At 51.8% G+C, this 21,425-nt stretch overlaps 11 protein-coding genes across 11 annotated transcripts; 4 read left to right on the plus strand and 7 right to left on the minus strand.

The window, feature by feature from the left end:
- Positions 1-348: 348 nt before the first annotated feature.
- NEUTE1DRAFT_141115 (uncharacterized protein) lies at positions 349-1,283 on the plus strand (the record flags this gene model as incomplete). Its single annotated transcript, XM_009856440.1, has 2 exons — positions 349-897; positions 966-1,283. 2 exons carry the CDS (start codon positions 349-351, stop codon positions 1,281-1,283), a joined length of 867 nt encoding a protein of 288 aa, XP_009854742.1.
- An 877-nt stretch (positions 1,284-2,160) lies between these two features.
- NEUTE1DRAFT_69779 (uncharacterized protein) lies at positions 2,161-3,832 on the minus strand (the record flags this gene model as incomplete). Its single annotated transcript, XM_009856441.1, has 2 exons — positions 2,161-2,608; positions 2,678-3,832. 2 exons carry the CDS (start codon positions 3,827-3,829, stop codon positions 2,291-2,293), a joined length of 1,470 nt encoding a protein of 489 aa, XP_009854743.1.
- A 239-nt stretch (positions 3,833-4,071) lies between these two features.
- On the plus strand, positions 4,072-4,885 carry NEUTE1DRAFT_113272 (uncharacterized protein; the record flags this gene model as incomplete). The annotated part of the gene is made up of 4 exons (XM_009856442.1): positions 4,072-4,135; positions 4,246-4,293; positions 4,345-4,379; positions 4,712-4,885. 4 exons carry the CDS (start codon positions 4,072-4,074, stop codon positions 4,883-4,885), a joined length of 321 nt encoding a protein of 106 aa, XP_009854744.1.
- Positions 4,886-5,447: 562 nt separating this feature from the next.
- On the minus strand, positions 5,448-6,250 carry NEUTE1DRAFT_113273 (uncharacterized protein; the record flags this gene model as incomplete). The annotated part of the gene is made up of 2 exons (XM_009856443.1): positions 5,448-5,700; positions 6,012-6,250. 2 exons carry the CDS (start codon positions 6,248-6,250, stop codon positions 5,448-5,450), a joined length of 492 nt encoding a protein of 163 aa, XP_009854745.1.
- Positions 6,251-6,808: 558 nt separating this feature from the next.
- Positions 6,809-7,036, plus strand: NEUTE1DRAFT_104253 (uncharacterized protein; the record flags this gene model as incomplete). The annotated part of the gene is made up of 1 exon (XM_009856444.1): positions 6,809-7,036. One exon carries the CDS (start codon positions 6,809-6,811, stop codon positions 7,034-7,036), a length of 228 nt encoding a protein of 75 aa, XP_009854746.1.
- Positions 7,037-8,759: 1,723 nt separating this feature from the next.
- On the plus strand, positions 8,760-12,371 carry NEUTE1DRAFT_48329 (uncharacterized protein; the record flags this gene model as incomplete). Its single annotated transcript, XM_009855503.1, has 1 exon — positions 8,760-12,371. The coding sequence occupies one exon, from the start codon at positions 8,760-8,762 to the stop codon at positions 12,369-12,371; it is 3,612 nt and encodes a 1,203-aa protein (XP_009853805.1).
- A 611-nt stretch (positions 12,372-12,982) lies between these two features.
- Positions 12,983-14,635, minus strand: NEUTE1DRAFT_113275 (uncharacterized protein; the record flags this gene model as incomplete). Its single annotated transcript, XM_009856445.1, has 1 exon — positions 12,983-14,635. One exon carries the CDS (start codon positions 14,633-14,635, stop codon positions 12,983-12,985), a length of 1,653 nt encoding a protein of 550 aa, XP_009854747.1.
- A 398-nt stretch (positions 14,636-15,033) lies between these two features.
- On the minus strand, positions 15,034-15,332 carry NEUTE1DRAFT_118328 (uncharacterized protein; the record flags this gene model as incomplete). Its single annotated transcript, XM_009856446.1, has 1 exon — positions 15,034-15,332. The coding sequence occupies one exon, from the start codon at positions 15,304-15,306 to the stop codon at positions 15,070-15,072; it is 237 nt and encodes a 78-aa protein (XP_009854748.1).
- A 334-nt stretch (positions 15,333-15,666) lies between these two features.
- NEUTE1DRAFT_124979 (uncharacterized protein) lies at positions 15,667-16,113 on the minus strand (the record flags this gene model as incomplete). The annotated part of the gene is made up of 1 exon (XM_009856447.1): positions 15,667-16,113. The coding sequence occupies one exon, from the start codon at positions 16,111-16,113 to the stop codon at positions 15,667-15,669; it is 447 nt and encodes a 148-aa protein (XP_009854749.1).
- A 1,531-nt stretch (positions 16,114-17,644) lies between these two features.
- On the minus strand, positions 17,645-18,937 carry NEUTE1DRAFT_49755 (uncharacterized protein; the record flags this gene model as incomplete). The annotated part of the gene is made up of 2 exons (XM_009855579.1): positions 17,645-17,929; positions 18,467-18,937. Coding segments are annotated over 2 exons (756 nt in total), but the record flags the coding sequence as incomplete, so codon positions are not given.
- A 1,424-nt stretch (positions 18,938-20,361) lies between these two features.
- Positions 20,362-20,889, minus strand: NEUTE1DRAFT_50025 (uncharacterized protein; the record flags this gene model as incomplete). Its single annotated transcript, XM_009855594.1, has 1 exon — positions 20,362-20,889. One exon carries the CDS (start codon positions 20,887-20,889, stop codon positions 20,362-20,364), a length of 528 nt encoding a protein of 175 aa, XP_009853896.1.
- Positions 20,890-21,425: the final 536 nt, after the last annotated feature.

A 21,425-nucleotide genomic window follows, 5' to 3' on the forward strand; every position in this document is an offset into this window, starting at 1 on the left:
ACCACTAGCGAGCGCGATAAACGGGACCTAATGGCACTGGGCGAACATGGCCAAGTTCAACGCCAGCAGCAATTCCGCATGACATGATCACTCCAATGTGCGAGGAAATTCCGCGACGCGCGCTTGTTGGAGTCCAGCGGGGATCACTCAAACCTGGCTCCTGTACCTAAACAGCACAAATTCCCGATGCTAAAACTTTTCCACTCCCAGACTCCTACGACAGCCTGAAATTCCGCGGCAACGTTTCCTTGACAAGAAACAAGCCAGTGGCAAGCATACAAGCCCGAGCTGTTAGCGGCTTTACCCAATACTCAACACTTGAAGAAATCAGGATCGCCATCTTCACGGATGCCTCCAGGCCGCGTGGTTGTTCTGGTCCCGCTCCTGGCGGATACTCGACCGTGTACCGCAACTTCTTCCCCCGGAACTCCGCATTACGGAAAATACCTGGAGATGGGCTGGTTCATGCCTGGATTGGAGGACACCACCATTGGAGAAGGCATAGGCATCGCCCAGGCTTTTGAAGTGGTCATTAGGCAGCTACAGAAGTGCAGCCCAAGCGAGATAGGAAGAAGAGTAACAGTTAGCATCCTGTCGGATGCTTACGATGTCATTATGATGATCGATGGCAGGGCGACTCCAAGGAGCGCTCGGAAGGACAGCCACACGCGGGTGATGAAACTTGTTCGGCAGAAGAGCGAGGAGCTGAAGCTGATTCCGGGATTTGACGTGACGGTCCATCTCCGGTGGGTGCCGGGCCATGTTGGTGTCGAGGGCAACGAACGTGCCGACGTTATTGCGGTGAAAGCTCGAAGACTGCGCAGAAACGTCTTTCTCGTTGATTCGGTGGAGGAGGAGCATCCCGACGACGACGACGACGACGACGATGACGACACTGTATGCCTCGCGGACTGCATCTTCTTCTTAAAAGCGGACTTGAACATGACAGGATGCTTCAAGGTCAGAGAGCGGACCAGGCGCTCATCGAGCGCCAGTTCGAAGAGGACTTACAACAGTGGGAAAATTTCTGCCATCAAGAAATTGTGGACAAGGTGTTCATTCACCTTCAGCTGGACGAGGAAGGTCAGAGGTGGTCCGCCTACAAGCACCAGCAACAATTACTGCAGGAGCCAGACCTTTTCTGCCTCGCTATCGAAGAGGACATGGACGATGAGCTGATGCAGGCGGCGGTGGATCGACAGTTGAGGGAAGAGTCGGAAGTGGCCTTGAGCAGATCCCTGACTTCATCCCTTATCGCGCCGTTGCTTCTCACGGCTTCTTAGGAGAAGTTTTGCTGGCCTTCCGGGTCAAGAAAACAACTCCAGGGTCGGAGAGCGCGCGATTTGGTTGTTTGGTCTTGTTTTCACTGCTCATATGTGCCTTCTGTAAAACACAAGTGATGGGATGATGTTAGAGATACTTTCCATGTGTGGCGTCCGGGGTCAGATTTTCGCTTTGTTTTAGATACCCCTCTGTCTTCAAGGTTTTGTGGAAGATAAGGACATAGGCGCTTGTGTATCTATTGCTTTCCAATGTTGGGTTCCGTGTTGGAGTTGCTCGTAGTACAATCCCTTCTTGGGCTTCAGGCTGCCTTGATTTCCCTTGTTCCCCTTCCGTTGGCAATCTACAGTACCTCTGTCGAAGCCACTTTCTGACTGTCAGAATGTTGGGAAAAGATGATTGATTGCTTGACCTCCCAAGAGACGAAGGGAGGGCGCCAGCCCATCCTTTAAAACTAGTTTACACACTTGTTTGGGGTGAATTGCAGTGGTCAGCTCACTCCCTTGGTCACCCGTAGTGATTGACCAGATTCCTCGTATGACCACCTGCATGCACGCAACATCCAACACTGACCTCAAACTTTCACCTCTGTCGCCGACTAATAAGCGGATCGACCAGGTGCCATAACCCTCTCTCCTACCTGGTCGCATGCTCCGTGTTCGCATTCCGTCTTGATGAGGCTGACAAGCTTCAAATATAGATTATAGGAGCAGCGGAAAACATCCTAAGGTGAGCACAGCCCACATGCGTTCTCTCATTGCCCATCGAGGTGATACGTGGACACCTGTCTTGGGACACTACTCCGTCTCCGCATACACGTATTGATTCTCTGATGTATTAAGACAGTTCCTGCAAGCTTTAAGTAATACGAGAAGATAGAGGAGTGAAGTCTAGGTTTTTATTACATTATAGAGTAGTATACACACGCACCTACACACCCCCAACCGATATCCCTTTGTCTTCAGCCTCAATCATTTATAGTCTCATGTCGTAATGCCATCATCCGCGTTTATGCCTTTGTCGTCAACTTGAATCCAAACTTCCAACTCCTCAAGACCATAAATATGCCGCTGGCAGCAAGAAGCATGACACCACCAAACACCCATATTCCTGTCCAGTTATTATGCCCATTATGACCAGTCTGTTGTAGGATCGCGCCGGTGCCGGGACCGCCGATGAGGGTCGCGAGACCGAGGAAGGCATAACCCAGGCCGATTCTGCTGCCGAGGCGGGACTTGTCCTTGGTGAGAGCGATGTAGCAAACGGTCGGAAGGGCGATGAAGACGCCAGAGAAGAAGCCAAAGAGGATAGCGACGACGATGATGGCCTGAACACAACAGCAGTTAGCAAAGTGTCTCCATAAAGACTGCCACGGAAGAGCAAAGCGAAGACTTACTCCAAGACCCTTAACCCCCATCATAGCCAGTGTCAAAGCGCCACAAACCAACGCGCCCGGAATCAAAATGTTGAACGGGCCCACCTTATCCGACAACCAATTCGGCAGCGTCCGACCAAACATGCTCGCCGCATTCAGAATCGGCACAATATAGAACGCCATAGCCGGGTCCGTCGCGCCCGTATTCAACCCAAAGAAACTCAGGTAAAACAACATGACATACAAGCCAATAAACCCCACAAACGTGCCAAACGTGAACAACACGTACGGCCCATCCGTAAAAGCCGACACGTCCACCAGAGCCCTGACCTTTCCGGACTTGGTTCTCTGCTTCAAGAAAACCACCGGAACCATCAGCGTCGCAAGCGCAATGAACCCAATCACGCGCACGCTCCACCCGTATCCGATCCGATCAATCAGCCGGTAAAACACAATCGGGTACACCACGCCTCCAAACGAACTGCCTGCCGCCGCTAAACCCGTCGCCAGTCCGATCTTCGTAGAGAAATAACTCTGCAAAACCGTCACGCCCGGCGTGAACATCATGCCTGCGCCCAGCCCCACCACGAACCCCTGCGCCAGCAAGGCCTGCCAGAACTCGGAGACCAGCGAAAGCATCATGTGTCCGAACACGACGCCGAAGGCGCCCACGTAGATCAAGTACTTCAGGTATCCCCTGTCGTATAAGGGGCCGGAGACCAGGCCGCCTAAAAGCACCATGAAGGACTGGATGGAGCCGATCCAGCTGATGTTGGAGGAAGAGACGGAACCAGGCGGCTGGAAGATGGATTCGGATGATTCGTAGTAGGTTTGGAAAATGCCGAACGTGTTGAGCAGGCCCCAGGTGTTGAAGAAGATGAAGAAGACGGAGACGACTTGGAGCCAGGCGGCGAGGCCGCCGTTGGGGGGCGGGGGGCCTGCGTTCCATGCTGCGGTGGTGGGAGGTTGTTGTTGCTTTTCGGCATCGGGGGCGACAGAACTTGTGGCGCCGTCGGTGAGAGGAGGAGCGGCTGTTACGTGCGGGGAGGATTTCTCGGAGGAGGCGCGGGAGGGGGAGGAGATGCCGGTTGCGGTGGATTGGTCGGAGAGGTTCCCTTCGGCGTCGGTGGAGGGGCCGTGGGTGGTGCGGTCGGGGAAGGTTGTTGGTGCCATTTTTTTGCGGTCGCGAAAATGCACGCGAGGGCAAGCGTGTTGGTATCTTGACTTGACACACACCGGACGGATTGTCTTTGTGCCGGGACGGTTCGTCCCTGGACTGTACGTCAAGAAAAGTTTGCGACGGATCGAAGAGATCAAAGGAAGGCTCAGACGAAGGGGGACATGCAGCTGGGTCGGTAGCATAGATATAGTGTGAAGGATTGTTAGTCGGCTCGAAACCGGAGTTAAGCATATCAATGGAACCTGACAAATCCATCTGCAAAGGACGACCGAAAAAGCAAACCATTGGCATCCAGGTTTGTAAGTCGCATGCGCGGCGGCAGGTCAAAAAATGTTACACCAATGTTGGTTGGGTCGGGGAATATTTGACCCTTGCATTTTGCTAGTAGTTTTACTGGACTCGGCAATAGGTCGGGCATACGAGCAGTCTGACACATCGATGCGGTCTGTCTGTCAGCGTAGGTATCAAGCAATCAATTGATAGGAACCACACGATGTCAATGTCAAAGGGCGCAAATGTTGTATCCCATCACTGATCTTCACTGTATGTCGCAAGTTACCTTGTCCCCGATATGTTATCAAGCGATGGTGCAATCGGCAGGGCGAGTGGGCGATCCAAAGTTCCCCGTATGTGTTATTAGGAACTGACGTCAATGGCGGAAGAAACAAAGGAAAAATAACTCTTGTATGAATTCAGCGAGTTTCCTTACCTGGAAGTTTGATGGAGAATTCGCCTGTCTCTCTTCCGCGTGGAAATGTTTCGGAAGGGATCATGATGCCGCGAACAGTTACATATTTGCCGGCCGGCAGCACACAAGTGCTCCGAGATACCGTTATCTATCCCACCCATGTTTTCTTTGTGATACCTGCAAACAGATCACATCAGGGCCCAAACTCTTTTCGAACTTTTCAAGTCTCGGAGCCAGAGACATTGATGCTTCCACAGCACCACGCTCCGTCCTCCGACTCCGTCCTCCGACTCCGTCCTCCGACTCCGTCCTCCGACTCCGAACAGTCAGGGCAGTCCTGAGTCATCCGCCGAACGCCTAGCGTACTCGTTCCTGGCGCTAACCAACACCCATCACCGACGACCCAGTTTCGATGAACCACGGACCCACACCCTCGAAATGAATGGCTTCGGTGGTGATCGGAAATACGTTGTACAACCACCCATCATCCCTGATTCGATGAAAAAAAACCAGCCCAGCCCTACCCAACCCTGCGAGGGAGGACGGACTCGACCTGGTCCACGAACGTTCAAACAAGCTATTGCCTAAAAGGCTTGGCTCTTTTTTCTCGGTTGTGCGCCGCCGCATTTCTTTCGCCGAGTGTACTGATCGCCGAACCTGCCACCTCAATTTATCGGCAAGGGGTACGCGGCCCGCTCCCGATACAAGCTCTTGAATGACTGACCGTCGAACACTAAAAAGATGTTGGGCCACTCGGCGCTCTGCTCGGTGACCGGCCTCATTCATGTTCATGATCGATCGATCGATCGCGGAACCTTGATGTCTGGGAGGTTGGGTTATGCTGTCCAGGAATGCCCAGGTGTTTTTTGCGGGTGGAGCGCTGGACCCTGTGTCATTCAGGGGTTCAGTGGACTCAGTGGGGTTCACGGCGCTGTGGGTACTGAGTGCTGCGGCGCTATCGGGTTGTTGCCGAGTGTAGTGGAGTTCTGTGGAGAGGACGACGACGGCGTCTTCTCATACAAAGTTGTCGTGGAGGTGCTGCTGGGTGGGGAGAGGTAGCTGTTTGTATCTGAGTTGGAGGACGACATTTTGCCGGGCAGTTCGAGCGTACTGTTCTTGGAAAGCGTTCCGGCTATCGATAATGTTGTTATTGGAGTGTAAGAAAGGCGTGCGATACTACCAGAGATAGTGGCTGGTAGTTATACCGATCCACAACACACTGGGAATCGAGTGATTGCCCAACTTCAAAAGATATGGAGTGATGCGTCAAGGTCATCTCATTTCTCGATATGCATTCGCATGAATTCGAGAGTCATGACGCACGAAACATGAAGCATCAAGTGTGAATGCCGTCGTATTTGAGCCTTGTTGATCAACTTGTCACTTCCTCTTGCTTCATTTGTCCCGTTCTATCTCTCTCATGTCTCAATACTCGGAGAAACCTCCATCTTTTCCTCTTCACATCATGTATCACACGGGACATTTACAAGACGTCACACTTCTCCCCCGAGCTTGACCCAGATCCCGATGCAGACCCGGACCCGGAGCCCGAACCAGAAGTCAAACTCCAGGTCTTGCCCTTCGACATGTACAAATGGTTGTTCCCGCTGCTATTCTCTGAAGTCGAGGTAGGGGAAGAAGAGGGCTGGTTGACTTGCGTTTGACCAGTGGTGGAGGTGGAAGTACCGGTTTCGGTGGTCTTGGTGGAGGTAAACGGGGCGAACATCTTGACTGCGTCAGCAGAGGTAATAAGATGTTGAAGCGTAACAGGCTACTTGGTTGGCCTTGTGTGTTTGTTTGCTCAAGTTCGTTAGTCGAGAGTGGACGTTGAGGTATTTATACCTTGACGAATCCAGCGAACAGATGTTCCGCAATGTTTCAATCTGAATCGGCAGGTTCTAGACATTGACCAACCATTTAGGAGTGAGTAAAGTATGTTTGGTATAGCTACCGAATGTATGCTTGGGTCTAGACCTCCAATTGGACTCAAAGCATCGCGTTGATGGACTCTTGGCTTATGAGGATGAGATGAGCAGATTTGGAGATCAAAGCATGCCAAGCTACCTCTAGGTATCCTTGGTGTACAAGAGCACCTCAACTGCCATGATCCATCAACGGCACAAACAACTCCGTATCTCTTCTCTGCTAGAAACTTTGGCGTTCAAAAGTGTTTCTATAAGTAGCACAAGAGCCAGTGCCTTCTTATGCAACGGCCATCATTCAATGCAGCCATCTCCAGCTCCAGTCACAGATTGACCTCCATTCACACCGTTGAAAGACCATAATGTCATCATCCAACACCGACACCTCATCCACAACCACGAGTGGTGAACATACATTCTCCACTTCCACCACAACCCAAACTAACTCTTCCACCACTACATCCTCATCCTCATCCTCCACGTCAACGACTTCAAAGACCACCGATAGCTCTGGGTACTCCTACATTGAGCGGCTCAGAATCGAGGGACAAGCGCAGTACTGGTTGGGGCCGGAGAAGAAGAGCAGTTAGAATGGTTGACGCCGGGAGGTTCAGAGCAAGAGGGGTGTAGGAATGGAAGTGAGGCAAGAGTGGTGGCAAACCTAGAGGAAATCAGGAACAAATGAGTACCAGTAGGATGCGCATAGTGCACTAGAGAAAGGATTACACTAGATGGAATAAATTCAGCTTTGCGCAGTCTAGACTTTGCAGTAGCCTCATTGACCCTCTAACTGGTGAAGATGAAACAAACAGAAACTCGTGCAATTTCACAAGCCCTCTCTGGATTGGCAACCGCTAATCCGCTAAGATGAGCAACGAAACCTTAGATACACGCTGTTACACATCTCCTCCCTGTATCAGTGTTCAACGCTCCAACTTAACGCTATAAGGAGCACAAGGACCGCCGCTTCCTCAGCAACCATCATCTACTTCACAAAGTTCGCAAATACATCCAGCTATAGCACGGTTAGCATTGTTCCTATCATCGCATCAAACTAGCAAAACATTAAAATGTCCTCCTCGTTCTCCTCCAGCACTTCCATCACCTCCACTAGTACCACCACCACTGGCTCGACGGTTCGACCACTACTACGACCACTTCCACTGGGTCTACCACCTCCTCCGGCACTAACTCTACATCCTCTAGCTCTTCTACCTCTACCGCTAGCCCATCCACAGCCACGTCGTCCTCCTCTACTACGACAAGTTGAAGGGTACAGTAATGAAAGAATGGAGGGAAAGGTGAAATAACGGGAAGCACTGTGGAAGAGCAACCAAGGGATGAAGAATAAGGTATTTTATGCTGGGAGACACGAGGGGAAAGGGAATAAAGGATGGGAATAAAGAAAGGGAAGAAGGGAAACGGCTGTCAAGAGGTGGGGTAAGCAACTCTAATAGGGAGCTGGTGAGCTAGGAGAAGAAAGGAAGATACCTCTAGAGTGGCATGACTGTTAGGATGAATAGATACATTAGCTATGGGTTCCGTTGGAACAGAGTTTCATTTTACCCAAGTTGGAACCTTTCACGATTGTAACCAGTCAAAATACAAGGGAGTATCTGCTGGAGAACACGGGAGGTAAAGTCAGCCTCTTAAGCCCATCATCAGCAAGAAAACTACAACAACAACTGACGCTCGAATAGTGTAGTGGTTATCACGCCAGTCTCACACACTGGAGGTCCCAGGTTCGAAACCTGGTTCGAGCATCTCTTTTTCACTTTTTGGCTGTAACACAACTTTGTTGTTTGTGGTTGGGTGCCCTGACCGCGTCTCTTTTGTCCGTGGCTTCCTTTCGTAGCCTCCTTTTTGTTGCTTGAGAAGAGATACTAATGAAGCCTTTGATAGATCACTGAGCTCTCTACGTGGATACAAACATGTCTTCAAGGGTTTGTAGCAGAGTTTATATTTCCCAAGGAAACGCAAGACAGCCCGCGAAGACATGGTGACCAGCAGCGCCCTGACCATTCTCTCAACTTCTCCTCGCTTGCCCGACCACCACTCCGGCGGCCGGCAACGCGTCCGTGTCCTAAGACGCGACAGGCAGTATACTCTTTTTGACTTTGCAGCCCTTCCTTTGTCGTGTCAGACTTTCTCTTTCCTTCACCCATGCCACAGTCAACGAAGTCACCTCCTCACTTCAGGCTGAGCACCTCAACAACATCTCAACGCAGACCGACAACAACATTGATCAGCCGGATACAATTCTAGACTTTACAGTATCCAGTCCTCCAGCAAGGACTCAAGTCTTTGCCCATCATGTACCCTTATCGTCGCGCGCCAGGGGACCAAGGCGAACATGTCATCTGGCGCTCCAATACAGCTGACATCCCCGACGACGTGATCGATCCACAACTACTTGCAGAAAGCAACCAGAGCGATGCCGCTGATCAACCAAGTCTCCCTCAACAGGTACCTCAGCTGCTTGCAGAAACCAGCCAGAGCAATACCGTTGAACAGACCAGTGTCTATCAACACCCGCATCTGGACGTCCATCAGTACAACCCTCAGGTCGAGCTTCAACCCAACCGTCACGTTTCCCTTCCTCCTGGGGATGGTAGTATCTATCAACAGCAGCAGTTGGACCTCCATCATCCCAACGCTTTCTCCAACCCTCACGTCAATCCTCAAGTGATCTCTCGGTTTAACTCTCAATCAAACCCTGAATACAGCCCTCAGGGTCCCTCTCTTTCGCGAGATGGAAGTATCCATCACCACCAAGCGTTCAACCCTTCTTCCCTCGCTTACTCTCCTCCTCAAGATGGCCGAGTCTTTTTCCAGCAAGCGGCGTCGAGCCCATCACTCCCACGTCACTCTAACCGCATGTCGCAAGGCGACGTCCGAGCCTCCCCGTTAGCCAGAACACCTCATCGCAACCAAGACAGAAGTGTCAGAGCCAACGTCCAATCACCCACTAAAAGCAAGCCAAGAGCCTTTAGTCGCGGATTCGGTCAAGGACCAATGTCGGAGGCGGATGAGGGCCCATTCCGGTTCCAGGATGAACCTGACAGCAGCCCGTTGACTTCTCTAACCGCAACCCCGGCAAGACCTTCAAGACCAGACAACGGCGACATGGAAATGGACTTGGACGATTGGGAGCCTGGTCGAGAGGCTCAGGTTGGGATTCCCAGCTCCAGCCCTCCGCAAAACAACGTGACACCAAAGCGGCCTCGTCAAGGACAAGAAGAAGACTTACAAGGACGTGAGGGGCAGTTTCAGCGACCGCGAAGGTACAACATAGACTTGCTACTAGACAGCGTGACTATACCTCCAGTGGCAGACATGGAGATCGAGCAGGGTGTAGCCGAAGCGGCAAGCCATGCGGATGTGGAGTCCGCATCCCACGATCCCAGCCTTCAGAGACCGGAATCTCAAGAGAATGCCAGACCTAGAGCTGTCAGTATGGAAATCGTTACTCCCCCACGGGGCAGCATTTTGCGGCGCTTTGGTCCTGGAACTGGACTATCTTTTCCATCTGGAGTACCTTATTCGACTCGTTACTCCGACTATATTCCACCCCCCGAAGACTTTTGGCGGCCCCTCTTTGCAGCACGACCTGTGCTTCCGGGCAGAGACTTGGCTGTTGAGCGTGGCCGATCTTTGTCCGCAGATGGGAGGACTCGTACTGACAACGTCTCCGGACCGCAAGACGGTGAATCTTCTCGACATGGCCAGCACCTGAACTCTCAAACCGAAGGAGTGCGACACCACATGAGAACAGCTATCCCTGGCCCCTCAGCAACTGCGAGTACTGCGCCCGACAATCCGCAACCAACAACTTCAGGACATGGACCCGCGAGCCCGCTCCAAGGCTCATTACAAGATACATCAGTAAAGGAAGTCGTGGAAGTTACAGATACCATACATACCTCTACCCACCGCCGTGGTCCACATCGCCATCACCTACACCCACTCGCCCCCAAACCCCCCATTGAAGACAAAGACACCTCACCTCAACCCCCTCACCGCGATATTACATGTACTCAGCAGCACACCCAAAGCAACGACCAAACCCAGCAACCTCGCTTCACCAACATGGCCCAATTCCAACCCCTCCTCGCTCTCCCACCTCCAATCCAACACCCCCTCCTCCTCTCCCCCTTCCCCCCTCGCATCCCGGGAACCTTCACGCCCGCCCTCCTCTCCCTCGCCATGAACCCCCCTCGCTCCCTGCAACTCGGCACCACCGACTCCCTGCAGCCCTACCTCCGCGCATGCGGCATGCCCGTCCTCTACAACGACATGTACCCGCGCGCTCTTCCCATTTCGGTACGTCGTGAACCCTTCAACCGCACCGTCTTCGTCGAGGCACGATACCTTTCTGTCATCGGACTACTATACCCTAGGGCGGAGTTCATCGTGAGCAGAATCGCCGAGGGGGTCGGAAACCAAAAGGTGGAGCCGAATTCGGGGGTGATGATGGATAAGTGGCATGTGTATAAGGCGGTAAGGATGAGTGGGGAGGAGATGCAGAAGTTGGGGGTTTGTGTGTGGAGTGAGAAAGTGTGTGGGGAGTGGGAGCCTGTTGTGGAGGAGCCCGAAGCAAGGGAGGTGAAGAGGGTGAAGAGGATGGAGGTGGTGGATGAGGATGAGGATGAGGATGAGGATGAAGAGGAAGAGGAAGAGGAGAGTGATAATGCTGTTGTTGTCAGCGGTAGAGCGAAGGGGAGTGAAAAAGAAGGGAAGGAGAATGTGCGAATGACAGTTGAGGAAGAGCTTGACGAAGAGTGTGAAGACATGGAAATCATTGATGCTGAGGAGGTTCAGACATCCAAGACGACAAACAGGAAAGAAAGGGCCAAAGAAGTGCAGGTTGCCGACAAGAAAGACAAGGGCAAGGAAATCCTGCAGGAGAATAACGACAGCGGTAATGCAGCTACACCTTCCGCCTCTTTGGGCAGTGCAACAGCACCTGCACCTCCCCGGCGCTCCACAAGAGTTCAAAGTCGACAGGCCAGCGTAGAGGAAACCGCCAGCACCAAATCCGAAAACACAACAACAGCGCCTTCCAACCTCAGTGGCAAGACCATCATCACCCGAAAGTTACGAGCAATCCAACTAGACGAAACCGGCGCCACCATCACCCCCAATCCCAATCCCGCCCGACCAACCAAGACCCCCAAACCCCGACTTTCCACAGCCGCTACCACAGCCACAACCACAACCACCAAACCTCCCATCACCCCCTTTCCCAACCCCAACCCCACCCCCTCCCACCGCACCTCCTCCACCCCTTATATGATCACCCTCCACCAACGGGACTACCCCCTAGGCGGCGTCGCCCGCATCCAATGCACTCCCCAAGCCCGGCAAGTAATCGAATCCATCCAAAACGCCTTCGGCGTCCAACACCCATACGAAGTCTGGCGCCACAAAGACTACACGGTACATGACCCCGACACGGGCGAGATCACGCAGCGGTACATCAAGGTTATGCGCGGGTACGCAGGCGACGAGAACACCGATGATGGACTGATGCGGTTGTTTCTTGATGAGATGGACCAGAGGACCAAAGAGGAGGCGAAGAAGAGGAAAGAAAAAGGGAAGGAGAAGGATGGAGAAGAAGAGGATGGAAAAGATATGGCTGCTATGGAAGAAAGGGTGGCGTGGAAGGAGAGGTATTTGGCGTTGAAGCGGAGGGGGAAGAGAGCTGTTGCGCGCGCCAAGGAGAGAAGGAGGGAGGGGGAGGATATGGATATGGATTATGATGAGTGGTTGGAGGAGCGGCATGAGCAGGAGGAGGAGTTGATAGAAAAGTGGTTTGCGGAGCGAGAGGGGTTGGTGGAGGAGGAGGAACTTGCTAGGAAGACGGTAGAGTTTGCATTGTTTGAGTATGGAGGAGGGGATGGACCTGCGCCGGGTAAACCTTGAGGGTGTGAGGTCTGCAAGTGGTGATCAAGGCTATTGTCTTGAAGACTTTGATCCTGTGGACCTTAGGCTGTTGTTAGAAGTTCTGGCTGTGGCATTTCTCAGGCGAAGGAAGGAAACTGTGAAATCTGATGTAGACATTCGCTATTTCGATGAAGCTTGTTAAGAAGCAGATGTGGCTTCATAAAATATTACTTCCACACAGTTCCATCCTCAATATCGAGCGATGTTCCTGTGATAAACCAATGCGCTCGTCTGGTACGCTGGGCAAGAACCTAGTACAAGAGACGTCAGCTGGACATGTCCCAAGGATCAAACGAAGCGACAGATAGTCAACAATGCAAACATACCTCGCCCTATACTTGATAAGACATTCTCAAAACGTGTCACTTCGCAGCAAGAAAACACCCTGTCGCCCAGACAAATCAGCATCCTCCAGCTAGAGAGCATGTTCTTATCCACAAGAGAACTGATCGCTTACACCCACGAACATGGAGGTATCTCAGACGGTAATGCTCGGCCCAAAGACTACAACGTGCCTCAACGATTCGTATTAGCAAGGCATCATGTATGGCTGGCTCAGTATCAGGCGCATGCTCTGCTCAACATACCATTTAGTCCTCCGCAAAGAAATTGATATGAAACCCGTTAGTAAGAGGTACAGACGCCTCCGGGTTGGAGTTGACAGCTTGCTCAGAACGGGGAGATTCGGGAGAAGGAGTCTCCGAGTAATCCGTCGCAAAGAAATTGATTCCAAATCTGGTACCGGTAGGCGTCCCAGGATTAGACTGGACAACTAGTACGGGGAGAGACTGGACAGGTGTCCCAGGTACGCCGTTGGGTGTCCCAGCCACGCCGTTGATATGAATCCCGTTAGTTGCAGGCGCCTCCGGGTCGGAGTTGACAGCTTGCTCAGAACGGGGCGACTCGGGAATCTCCATGTAATCCGTCGCAAAGAAATTAATTCCAAGTCTGGTACCGGCAAGCGTCCCAGGATTGGACTGGGCAACTCGTATGGGGAGAGACTGGACAAATGTCCCAGGCACGCCGTTGGGTAGACCAGGCACGCCGTTGGGTATCCTAGGCACGCCATTGGGTGTCCCAGGCACGCGGTCGGGTATCTCGGGCTCAGGCGCAGCAGTGACCTCAGAGTCTACCTCGGGGCCCAGCTCTGGCTGGGGTTCGGTACCTGGTTCCGGATCGGACGCAATAGGTGGTTCCGTCCCCGAAGAGACCGGCAGCTCGGACACAGTCGTCTCATCCTGGAGCTGAGGTGAGAGCTGAGGAGGGGACTCGACAAGCTGACGTGGCATAAGCTCTGGTTGGGGCTCAACACCCGGCTCCAAATCGGACGCAATAGGTGGTTCCGTCACCGAAGAGACCGGCAACTCGGACACAGCCGTCTCATCCTGAAGCTGAGGTGAGAGCTGAGGAGGGAATTCGACAAGCTGACCTGCCACGATTTGCAGTGGCGGGGTACGTGGCGGTGACGTGGAAGACGACGCTGGCAAAGGATCCGGTTCGGGCCCATCCGCGTTATCGGGCTCAGATGTGGCATATGTTTCATTGACTGAGGGAACCTGAGGAGGGGGTTCGACAGGCGGCACAGGCGTGATGTACCGCCCAGGTGTGGTATACGGCGGTGACGAGAAGTGCTGCGGTGCCGAGTACTGTGGCGGTGACGCGATTTGCGGCGGGGACGCAAACCAAACATGGAGCCCAGGAGTAGGCTCGACATAGGGCGGAGGAGGAGGGACAAATCCAAGTGTGGGTGGTGTGGGAGGGTTCGAATAATCGCCGGGAGCCAGGCCTTGCGGGAGGTGGGGGCGGACGGTGTCTATACGGATGATAGCCTGGCTTGGTATATGAGAAAGAAACAAGAAGTCGGCATCAAGCGTGTTCTGAGTGTGGACTCCGGCGCAAACTACCGGCCAGGGAACGGGTAGTCGTCGTGTATCGATCGTGTACAGGACCGCCATGGGCTCGCGCTCCAGACCCCAGCGCCACGCCTCCCTCTTGTTGAAAAAGGTCGAGATGAAGAAGCTTGGTCCCCTGGTCTGCCAGTTGAGATGCCCGCGGACTAACATTTCAAACTCGTCGCGGGAAGAGATGTTAAGACTCTTGTCTGGGTTTTTGGTGAGGATGTCGCCGTTGGGCCCAAACAGAGTATGGGATGTTCCATGTCGCACATAGTACAAGAGGGGAGGAAAGAGTTCGGGCGTCATGAAACAGCCTGCAAGGGTCCAAGGTCGAAAAATGTCCTCCATGGTGGTGGAAAAGGGATTGGAAGACAAAGATATTCAGGTATAATGATGATCGATAATGACCTTGGATTGTACTGGATAACGAGCTGAAAGAGGTACGGAACGAACAAGAAGATGATGTGGGCCAGAAAAGAATTGGATGGATTGCAATCACTCATATACCCTACCTATTCCGTTGGGAATGCTCTTGCTATTTGGACTGGTTGTCTGCTCTTAAACGTGACTTCCGCCAGCCGTTGAATGCCCTACGGATCTGCTTTCCATTTATCCCCTAAGTTCATACGACCGAGAGATAAGTGGGCCGCAACCATGGATGTTATCCTAATGCTGAAGCAACCGTTGATATAAACGACTCTACTGTTAAAGGGAAAGCAAGAACATCACGCGAAAAGCTTGTTTGTTGCCAACGCGGCTCTCTCCGGTTTCCGTTTTATTCCTTAGTTATCTGCCACATTTACACTTTGCTTCATCTTTGCTGATTTGAGTTTCCCCTTCAGTCCGTTTTGAATACACCCTGCTTCCCTGGAAGCTCGTTGCCTCTCATGACAACACCGAGGTAAAGCAAACTTGCATTGACAGTAGAGCAAGACGTACCGTATAGACTCGGGGCATTGATTTTTAACTTCCAGGGCAATCAAACATAACCTGTAAGGATACTGCCCGATTATGTGCATTTTATGCCAATCAAATTAAGTGGGGGAGACCTGCTGCCACCCCGGATCACTGTAAACTCGATTCTTCCAAATCGTGCCTTTTCACACCTATCTTTCCAAGGGCGCTGGAGGGTAGAGACATTCAAATCACCGTCTTACATAAAATTTTTAGTGGGCATGAATGTTGCAGTATGGTAACTGTTTATGCCTGATTTCCCTGGAAGTTAAAAATCAACGCCCCGAGTCTATACGGTAGGTGACAGAGCCCCCACCGACAGTTTGAAATCGTCCAACTCTCTGGACTGTCCCTGTAAGCATTGCAGTGTCAGTTGCATTCCTGAAATTCAGAAAAAAACAGGGCTACCGTAATGCACTTACTCATCAGAGAGTTCTGCTGCGAATGATAGAATGACCAGGGATGTAGTTGAGAAACAGGTATTCGCTGGTCTCCCAACAGTTGTCAGTAAATCTAGGCGCATAGAAGATGGGAGGACAGTCCTCGCACACAAGACAGGTGTTGATTGTGTGGATGGTGACCGGTCCGTAACGCTGCATAGCCCAGTTTCGTGCATGTTTGTAGTTGGAGAATGCAGAAATAAAGCGCGTAGCGCTCCGATTGTACCAGTTAACATGCTGGTCAATCAAGTTCTGAAGACGAACTAGACCTCGGCGGCCTGTGGTGCAGCCGTCAGCTGCCCAAAAGGTGCCGTTATTGTCTTCAAAGGATTGGGATCCCGCGTGCTCAACAAAGTACAAGTACTTCGGGATGTCATCGTAGGGCAATGAGTAAGAGGTCCAGGGGCGACCGTGGCGAGGACGGCGAGCCATGATGCTGTGACTTGGTGAGAGGCGCTCAGTACCTGGTGTTGCCGATCAGCAATGTTGTTGGAAAAGATTCCTCACTAGGCTGGGCAACAAGAAGTGTTGTAGGGGTCAGGGCAAGAGTCAAGACAAGGTAAAGGCTCAAAATGACTCCATTAAGACAGTCGAGTGAGGGGAAAAAAGCAGCCGCCTTTGTCCCCACCACAAAGTTCCTTCACAGGTGTTACGATCCAATAAGGGATCACTTATGTAAGCAGCTAGTTAGACCAATCAGGGCCGCGCCGGGCGCCGGCGCCGTGAGTAAACGGCGCCGCGGCCACGGCGCAGCAAGGACGCCGGGTGGCCGGGAATGGCCTCAACGGCGCAACGGCGCATACTGAAGAACCAGTATAAAGGAAGGCCTCCCCAGGCTTCCTGAATACTGGGCTCTTCAGCAAGCAATAGCTATCACAATCTATCAGTACCCTTTGGCTACTACTCTGTTACTCTATTGTTCCCTCCCAGTGATATACTCCTGTGCTTGTAACGGTTCGTCACAACAGGATTGTAACGTGGGGATGAACTTCTGTGCCAGCTGTCACTACATTAGCCATCAATACGATTCGAGACCCGTTTGACAAACCGTGATGAGCACAGGAGTATTATCGCTGGAATAGAACAATAGAACAACGGTAGTAGTAGCCAAAGGGTACTGATCGATTGTAGGAGCTGTTGAGGACCGGTATGAGGAAGCCTGGGGTGGCTTCCTTTTTACTGGTTTCTCAGTATGGGCCGTGGCGCCGGTGAGGCTTTAATTGGTCCATCTATCTGCTTATTTACACATGTAATCCTTTGATTAATAATGAATCGTAACACTGGTGACGAAAAACCATGGAGTCCGTAATGTATACGGAGAACGGACGTGGAGTGTCATTGGATAGAGTCCACCGAAACAGTTCTTGCCCGGGCATATTGCGGAGGAAGCCAATCAAGCCAGCCCAGTCCATTGAGAGCTGTGGCAACAGCCTGCCTATGTACTGGCTTGCCTAGGTATCCCCGGTATTTTGATATCGCGAGACGGCGGGCCTTTGCCCATTGCTGATCTGCTTGCAACATCAGACCAATGTGGCTGGAGCTACTAATCGAACTGGTAAAAATTATCTTCCATGTGGACAGCAGAGTTGCATTTTGAGAACCAATGCAGGGCCCATGTGTGTTGAGTGTTGACAACATGAACACGACTGACCTGACATTTCTTTGTGGTGACTGCATGTCGTTCCTTTTGTGACATGCTCCATCTCTTTACGTATACCCTAGAGGTATGCTTTGCGCCACAAATACCCGGTTATTGAGCAACCTGAAACCCGGACATTGCCAGACTTTCCCACCTGGCTGTCCCGACGATGGGAACACACACAGTAGCATATTGAAGAATCCCAAGGCTATGTGTGTTGTATGCTCAGTACCAGGCGCTTCTCGTCACTGTCATGTTTCTTTCTGTAGAGACACTTTAGCTCAAGCCGCAGGAAATGTTTTGACAGTCTCGCGCGAACCAGCTCTACCTACCATTAGATGGAGTGGAACCGGGAAGTGAGTATCTGCGGGTGATGCTGTAACCAGCAATGTCGTGAAGGAACAGGTATTCGCTGTCAAAACAGTTGGGCGTGAAATGACAGGCTCTGAAGATCGGCTCCTGTGGGTGCATTTGATTGGTGTCAATTTGGTGGATGGTAACCGGTCGGTGCCTCTGCATTCCCCAGTTATAGGCGTGGTCGAAGCTACCAAACGTGGAAATGAGGCAGCTAGGAACTCTACACGCCCAGTTCACATGGTTCGTGATGAGCTGTTGGAGATGTGCGGAGTCGTGTGGCGTAGTCCAGTAATCTGCAGCATCGAAACCGCCGTGGTTGGTCATGCGGGCCCGAGAGCTGGCATGCTGCACGAAGTAGAGATATCTTGGGCGTTCATGAACGGTAACGATCGAATCTTGAACTGACTGGGCCATGATGACTTGATGCAGGAGCGAACGGCTGACTCGATTGCGTCTATGAACGCAACCGCGTTACCATATTCATCAAGTACATCGACCCTATCACGAGTTGATTGGGACCCGGCGTGTTGAACAAAGTATAGGCGCGGGGGTAGATTATGGCGGGAAACTGCCCATGGCCTAAGGCGTTCGCTTCTTTCGGCCCTAGACGTTTGTCAGATCCTTGCTACTATCAACTGCGACAGAAATGCTTACAGGGAAGCCATTTGAGACGTAGTCATGGATCCTAGACGTTCGTTAGTCAGTTACATGAGAGCGCAGAATGCCTGTTCCGGGTCCACAGCTTGCAACCAACGGGAGGCCTCAGAGTCGGAAATAGAATCAAGATACTTGGCTGGCTAGACCCGGAACGAAAGAAGATGTGATGAGTTTGATACACGTACGAGGTCTAATCTTTTCGCTCGCGACAATAGCATCACGAGGAATTTGGTCAAGAATCAAATACTCGTAAGGACTATTTGACAACCAAAACACACACTTGCCAGCGCTTCGCGGCAACAGTCTGGGGTTGATGATATACATATAAACTGGCCCGTTGCGCAGGTAGCCCCATTGACGAGCCTGTTCCGCATCCTCAAACGTCGAAATGAAGCGGCTGGGGCGTCTATTGGTCCAGTCTTGGCGACGTATGGCATGGCCCAGCAATTCGCTCGCGTCGCTCACGGATGACAGCCCGAAGGCGGTATCCGCAGCTTTGATGCTAATCTCTGAATCCGAGTACGTAGCTTGCGAGTCGGCGTGCTGAATATGGAACAAGAACTCGGGAAGTTGAGGATCTTCCTGATCATGGGCCACCCAATGAACGGCCCCCGAGGAGGCATGGTTCGACCTTTGGATGGCTAACGTAAGAAAAGATGAATGAAATTACGAAAGCGAACGATGAGGGAGCAAAGCGCTCGATGATAGAGCAGAAACCAACCAAAGGAAGATGGGTGAAAGGATGAGGAAATCTGAAGTCTGACAGAAAGCTTTGGGTAGTCCCTTTTATAGCTAACCAAGCGAACTAGGGAGGAATGATCGTCGGTGATGAAAGATGGGTACCTTGTAGTGTTGGTGGGTCCCGAGCAGGCATCTGGGACGGCCAGAGTCACATCCTGCTCTGTGCTATGCCTCGCCCGGTCTAGCTCGCACCACTTTCCAAACCGCTAGTCTTTCCACTTCAACACACACCCCCAATCAACCATACTGTAGAAACTCGCCAGATTGGCGAAAGACTATCCCTCTTTGGGCGCCTGACGGTAAGCATAGGAGACAGTATACAGAATATGCTCTGCTGGCCCAGTTTTGACGGTAGTAAGTGGTAAAGTAAACAAGGCTAAGTTCCAATGACAAGCCCCCGACCAGTGACATTACCCTCCATCTTAATACACACACATTTCTGTACAGGAAGCCAAACCTGAGTCTCACAGGACTGTGCTTATTCTGCCCAGATAACGTAATTTCCTGGCGGTAGAGGGTTTGCCAATCTGGTGAGTTTCTACGGCATTACACGCTTACTACCATTTTTCCCAATCTCACATTGTGCCAACTCCCGAGTTGCTACATGTACAAAAACTGACCTGAAGCATTACCACTTCTCGCTCTGGTGATTGAACATCCTCCGTCGCCACAGACTAGCCATTCTTACAAGCCAATCCCTAGGTACACATGCCTCTGCACGCTCGCCGTTGGATCAAATTCGATTGAAAACCTCTCAGGTTGGCGGATGTCACTTCATCTGGATTTCGTCGTCTATAGCATGGTTCACTTCCTGGAGTATTGTACTCGGAATCCTTGCATCAGCGAGTGCATCTGACTTGAGTGGCTTGAATCCCTCCAAAATACGCTCATGTATTGTTGCTGGTGCTCCGTTTCCCAACAGATGGACGAAGAACTGTTATTGATATACCTTAACGTTCCATAATACACTCATCGGCGATTTCCAACAGGTAAAGTCTTGTGCTACCAATTGCTTGACAGCCGGCTGGGATCACTCTTCTTCATTACCATCTTCTTTTGTAGGTACTACACATTCATTGTTCCCCGCGTTTGTTCGTAGCCTTGTTTTTCTGTCGGAGCCAACACCTTCCTCTCGCTTCCTTTTTCCATTCTTTCGTGACGGTTCAGGATCGGGCGATGACTGGTCCATGGATTGCGGAAGGGATGGAGCTAATCAAGCGTCGTCAGTTACATCGTCCATTGAAATACGGAGGCATTAGTAGTCTTTGCCAGAGGTATGATGCTACTCAGTACTCACGCGTTGTCTTCAAGTAATCCGGAAGGACAACGAAGCATTCAATACCACGCTCCGGAATTTGGTGGAGGAACAAGTACTCGTCCTTGCGCCAGAACATGTTGAAGTCGGAAGGGCGGAATACATGTACGAAGGCTATCGGAGGAAGCTTTGTAGTGTCAATGCTGTAGATCCTGACGATGCCAGGGAGTTGCCCACCCCAGAGAACAGCATCGTGGAAGTTTCCGAACGTGGAGACAAAGCAAGAAGGGCGACTGCTGGTCCATTTGAGGTGTCTCTTCATCTTACGATAGAGGTCGACGATGTTGGTTATCTCGTGAAGACAACAGATTATAGCCTTTGGGCACGCAGCTGTAAGTCCGCCCATCATGCCCAGTTCGCTGGCAGGGCCGTCGCCTTCCATGTCAGAGTTCCACTCGTCTTCAGAACCGCACTGGGAGTATTCATGTCGAACGAAGAACAGTCTGCGAGGAAGCTGGTCGTGAGGAACTGCCCATTTGTCGAGATCTTCGTGTTTCATTGTGTTAGGACTTCAAGCAACGGGACTGTTGGAAGTCAATGATTTGGAGGGACAAAGAAGGGTCGGGAAACGGAAGGGATTGGAGAGCTAGTGAGAATTCTGCAACCAATGCTCGTTGGTGCTCACGGTTAATGGAAAGGATCAGAGGGAGTAGGTTGGTTGATCAGGCTACCTAACGGTTCCTCACCGTGACCACTGGTTAATACTGCAGCAAAGCCCCCCAAAATCCACAAGCCCCATTGCACCTTCCAAGTCCTTAGTTTGAGTGAGAAGAATAAAAGTACAGAGGGCTATACCTATCTGAATGAGGAGCTCGGTTCATAGTATCCCAGTATGTCCGGATTCCGAAGTCGTAGGTACAATACCTGAATACGCACTCCCTTCTTCAGTACAGGCAATCCGCATGACATTGTGCATCTTCTGGGCTTTCACGGCATCGCTACATGCACGCTAGCGAAGTTCCCCAAGGCGCGTAACCAAAGTCCCAATTTCCTCTCCGGGGGAAAGAGCAAATTAACGGGTCACTGGTCATTTGA

The sequence above is a fragment of the Neurospora tetrasperma genome (assembly GCF_000213175.1).
Source record: "Neurospora tetrasperma FGSC 2508 unplaced genomic scaffold NEUTE1scaffold_6, whole genome shotgun sequence".
In the NCBI taxonomy this organism is placed as follows: domain Eukaryota; kingdom Fungi; phylum Ascomycota; class Sordariomycetes; order Sordariales; family Sordariaceae; genus Neurospora; species Neurospora tetrasperma.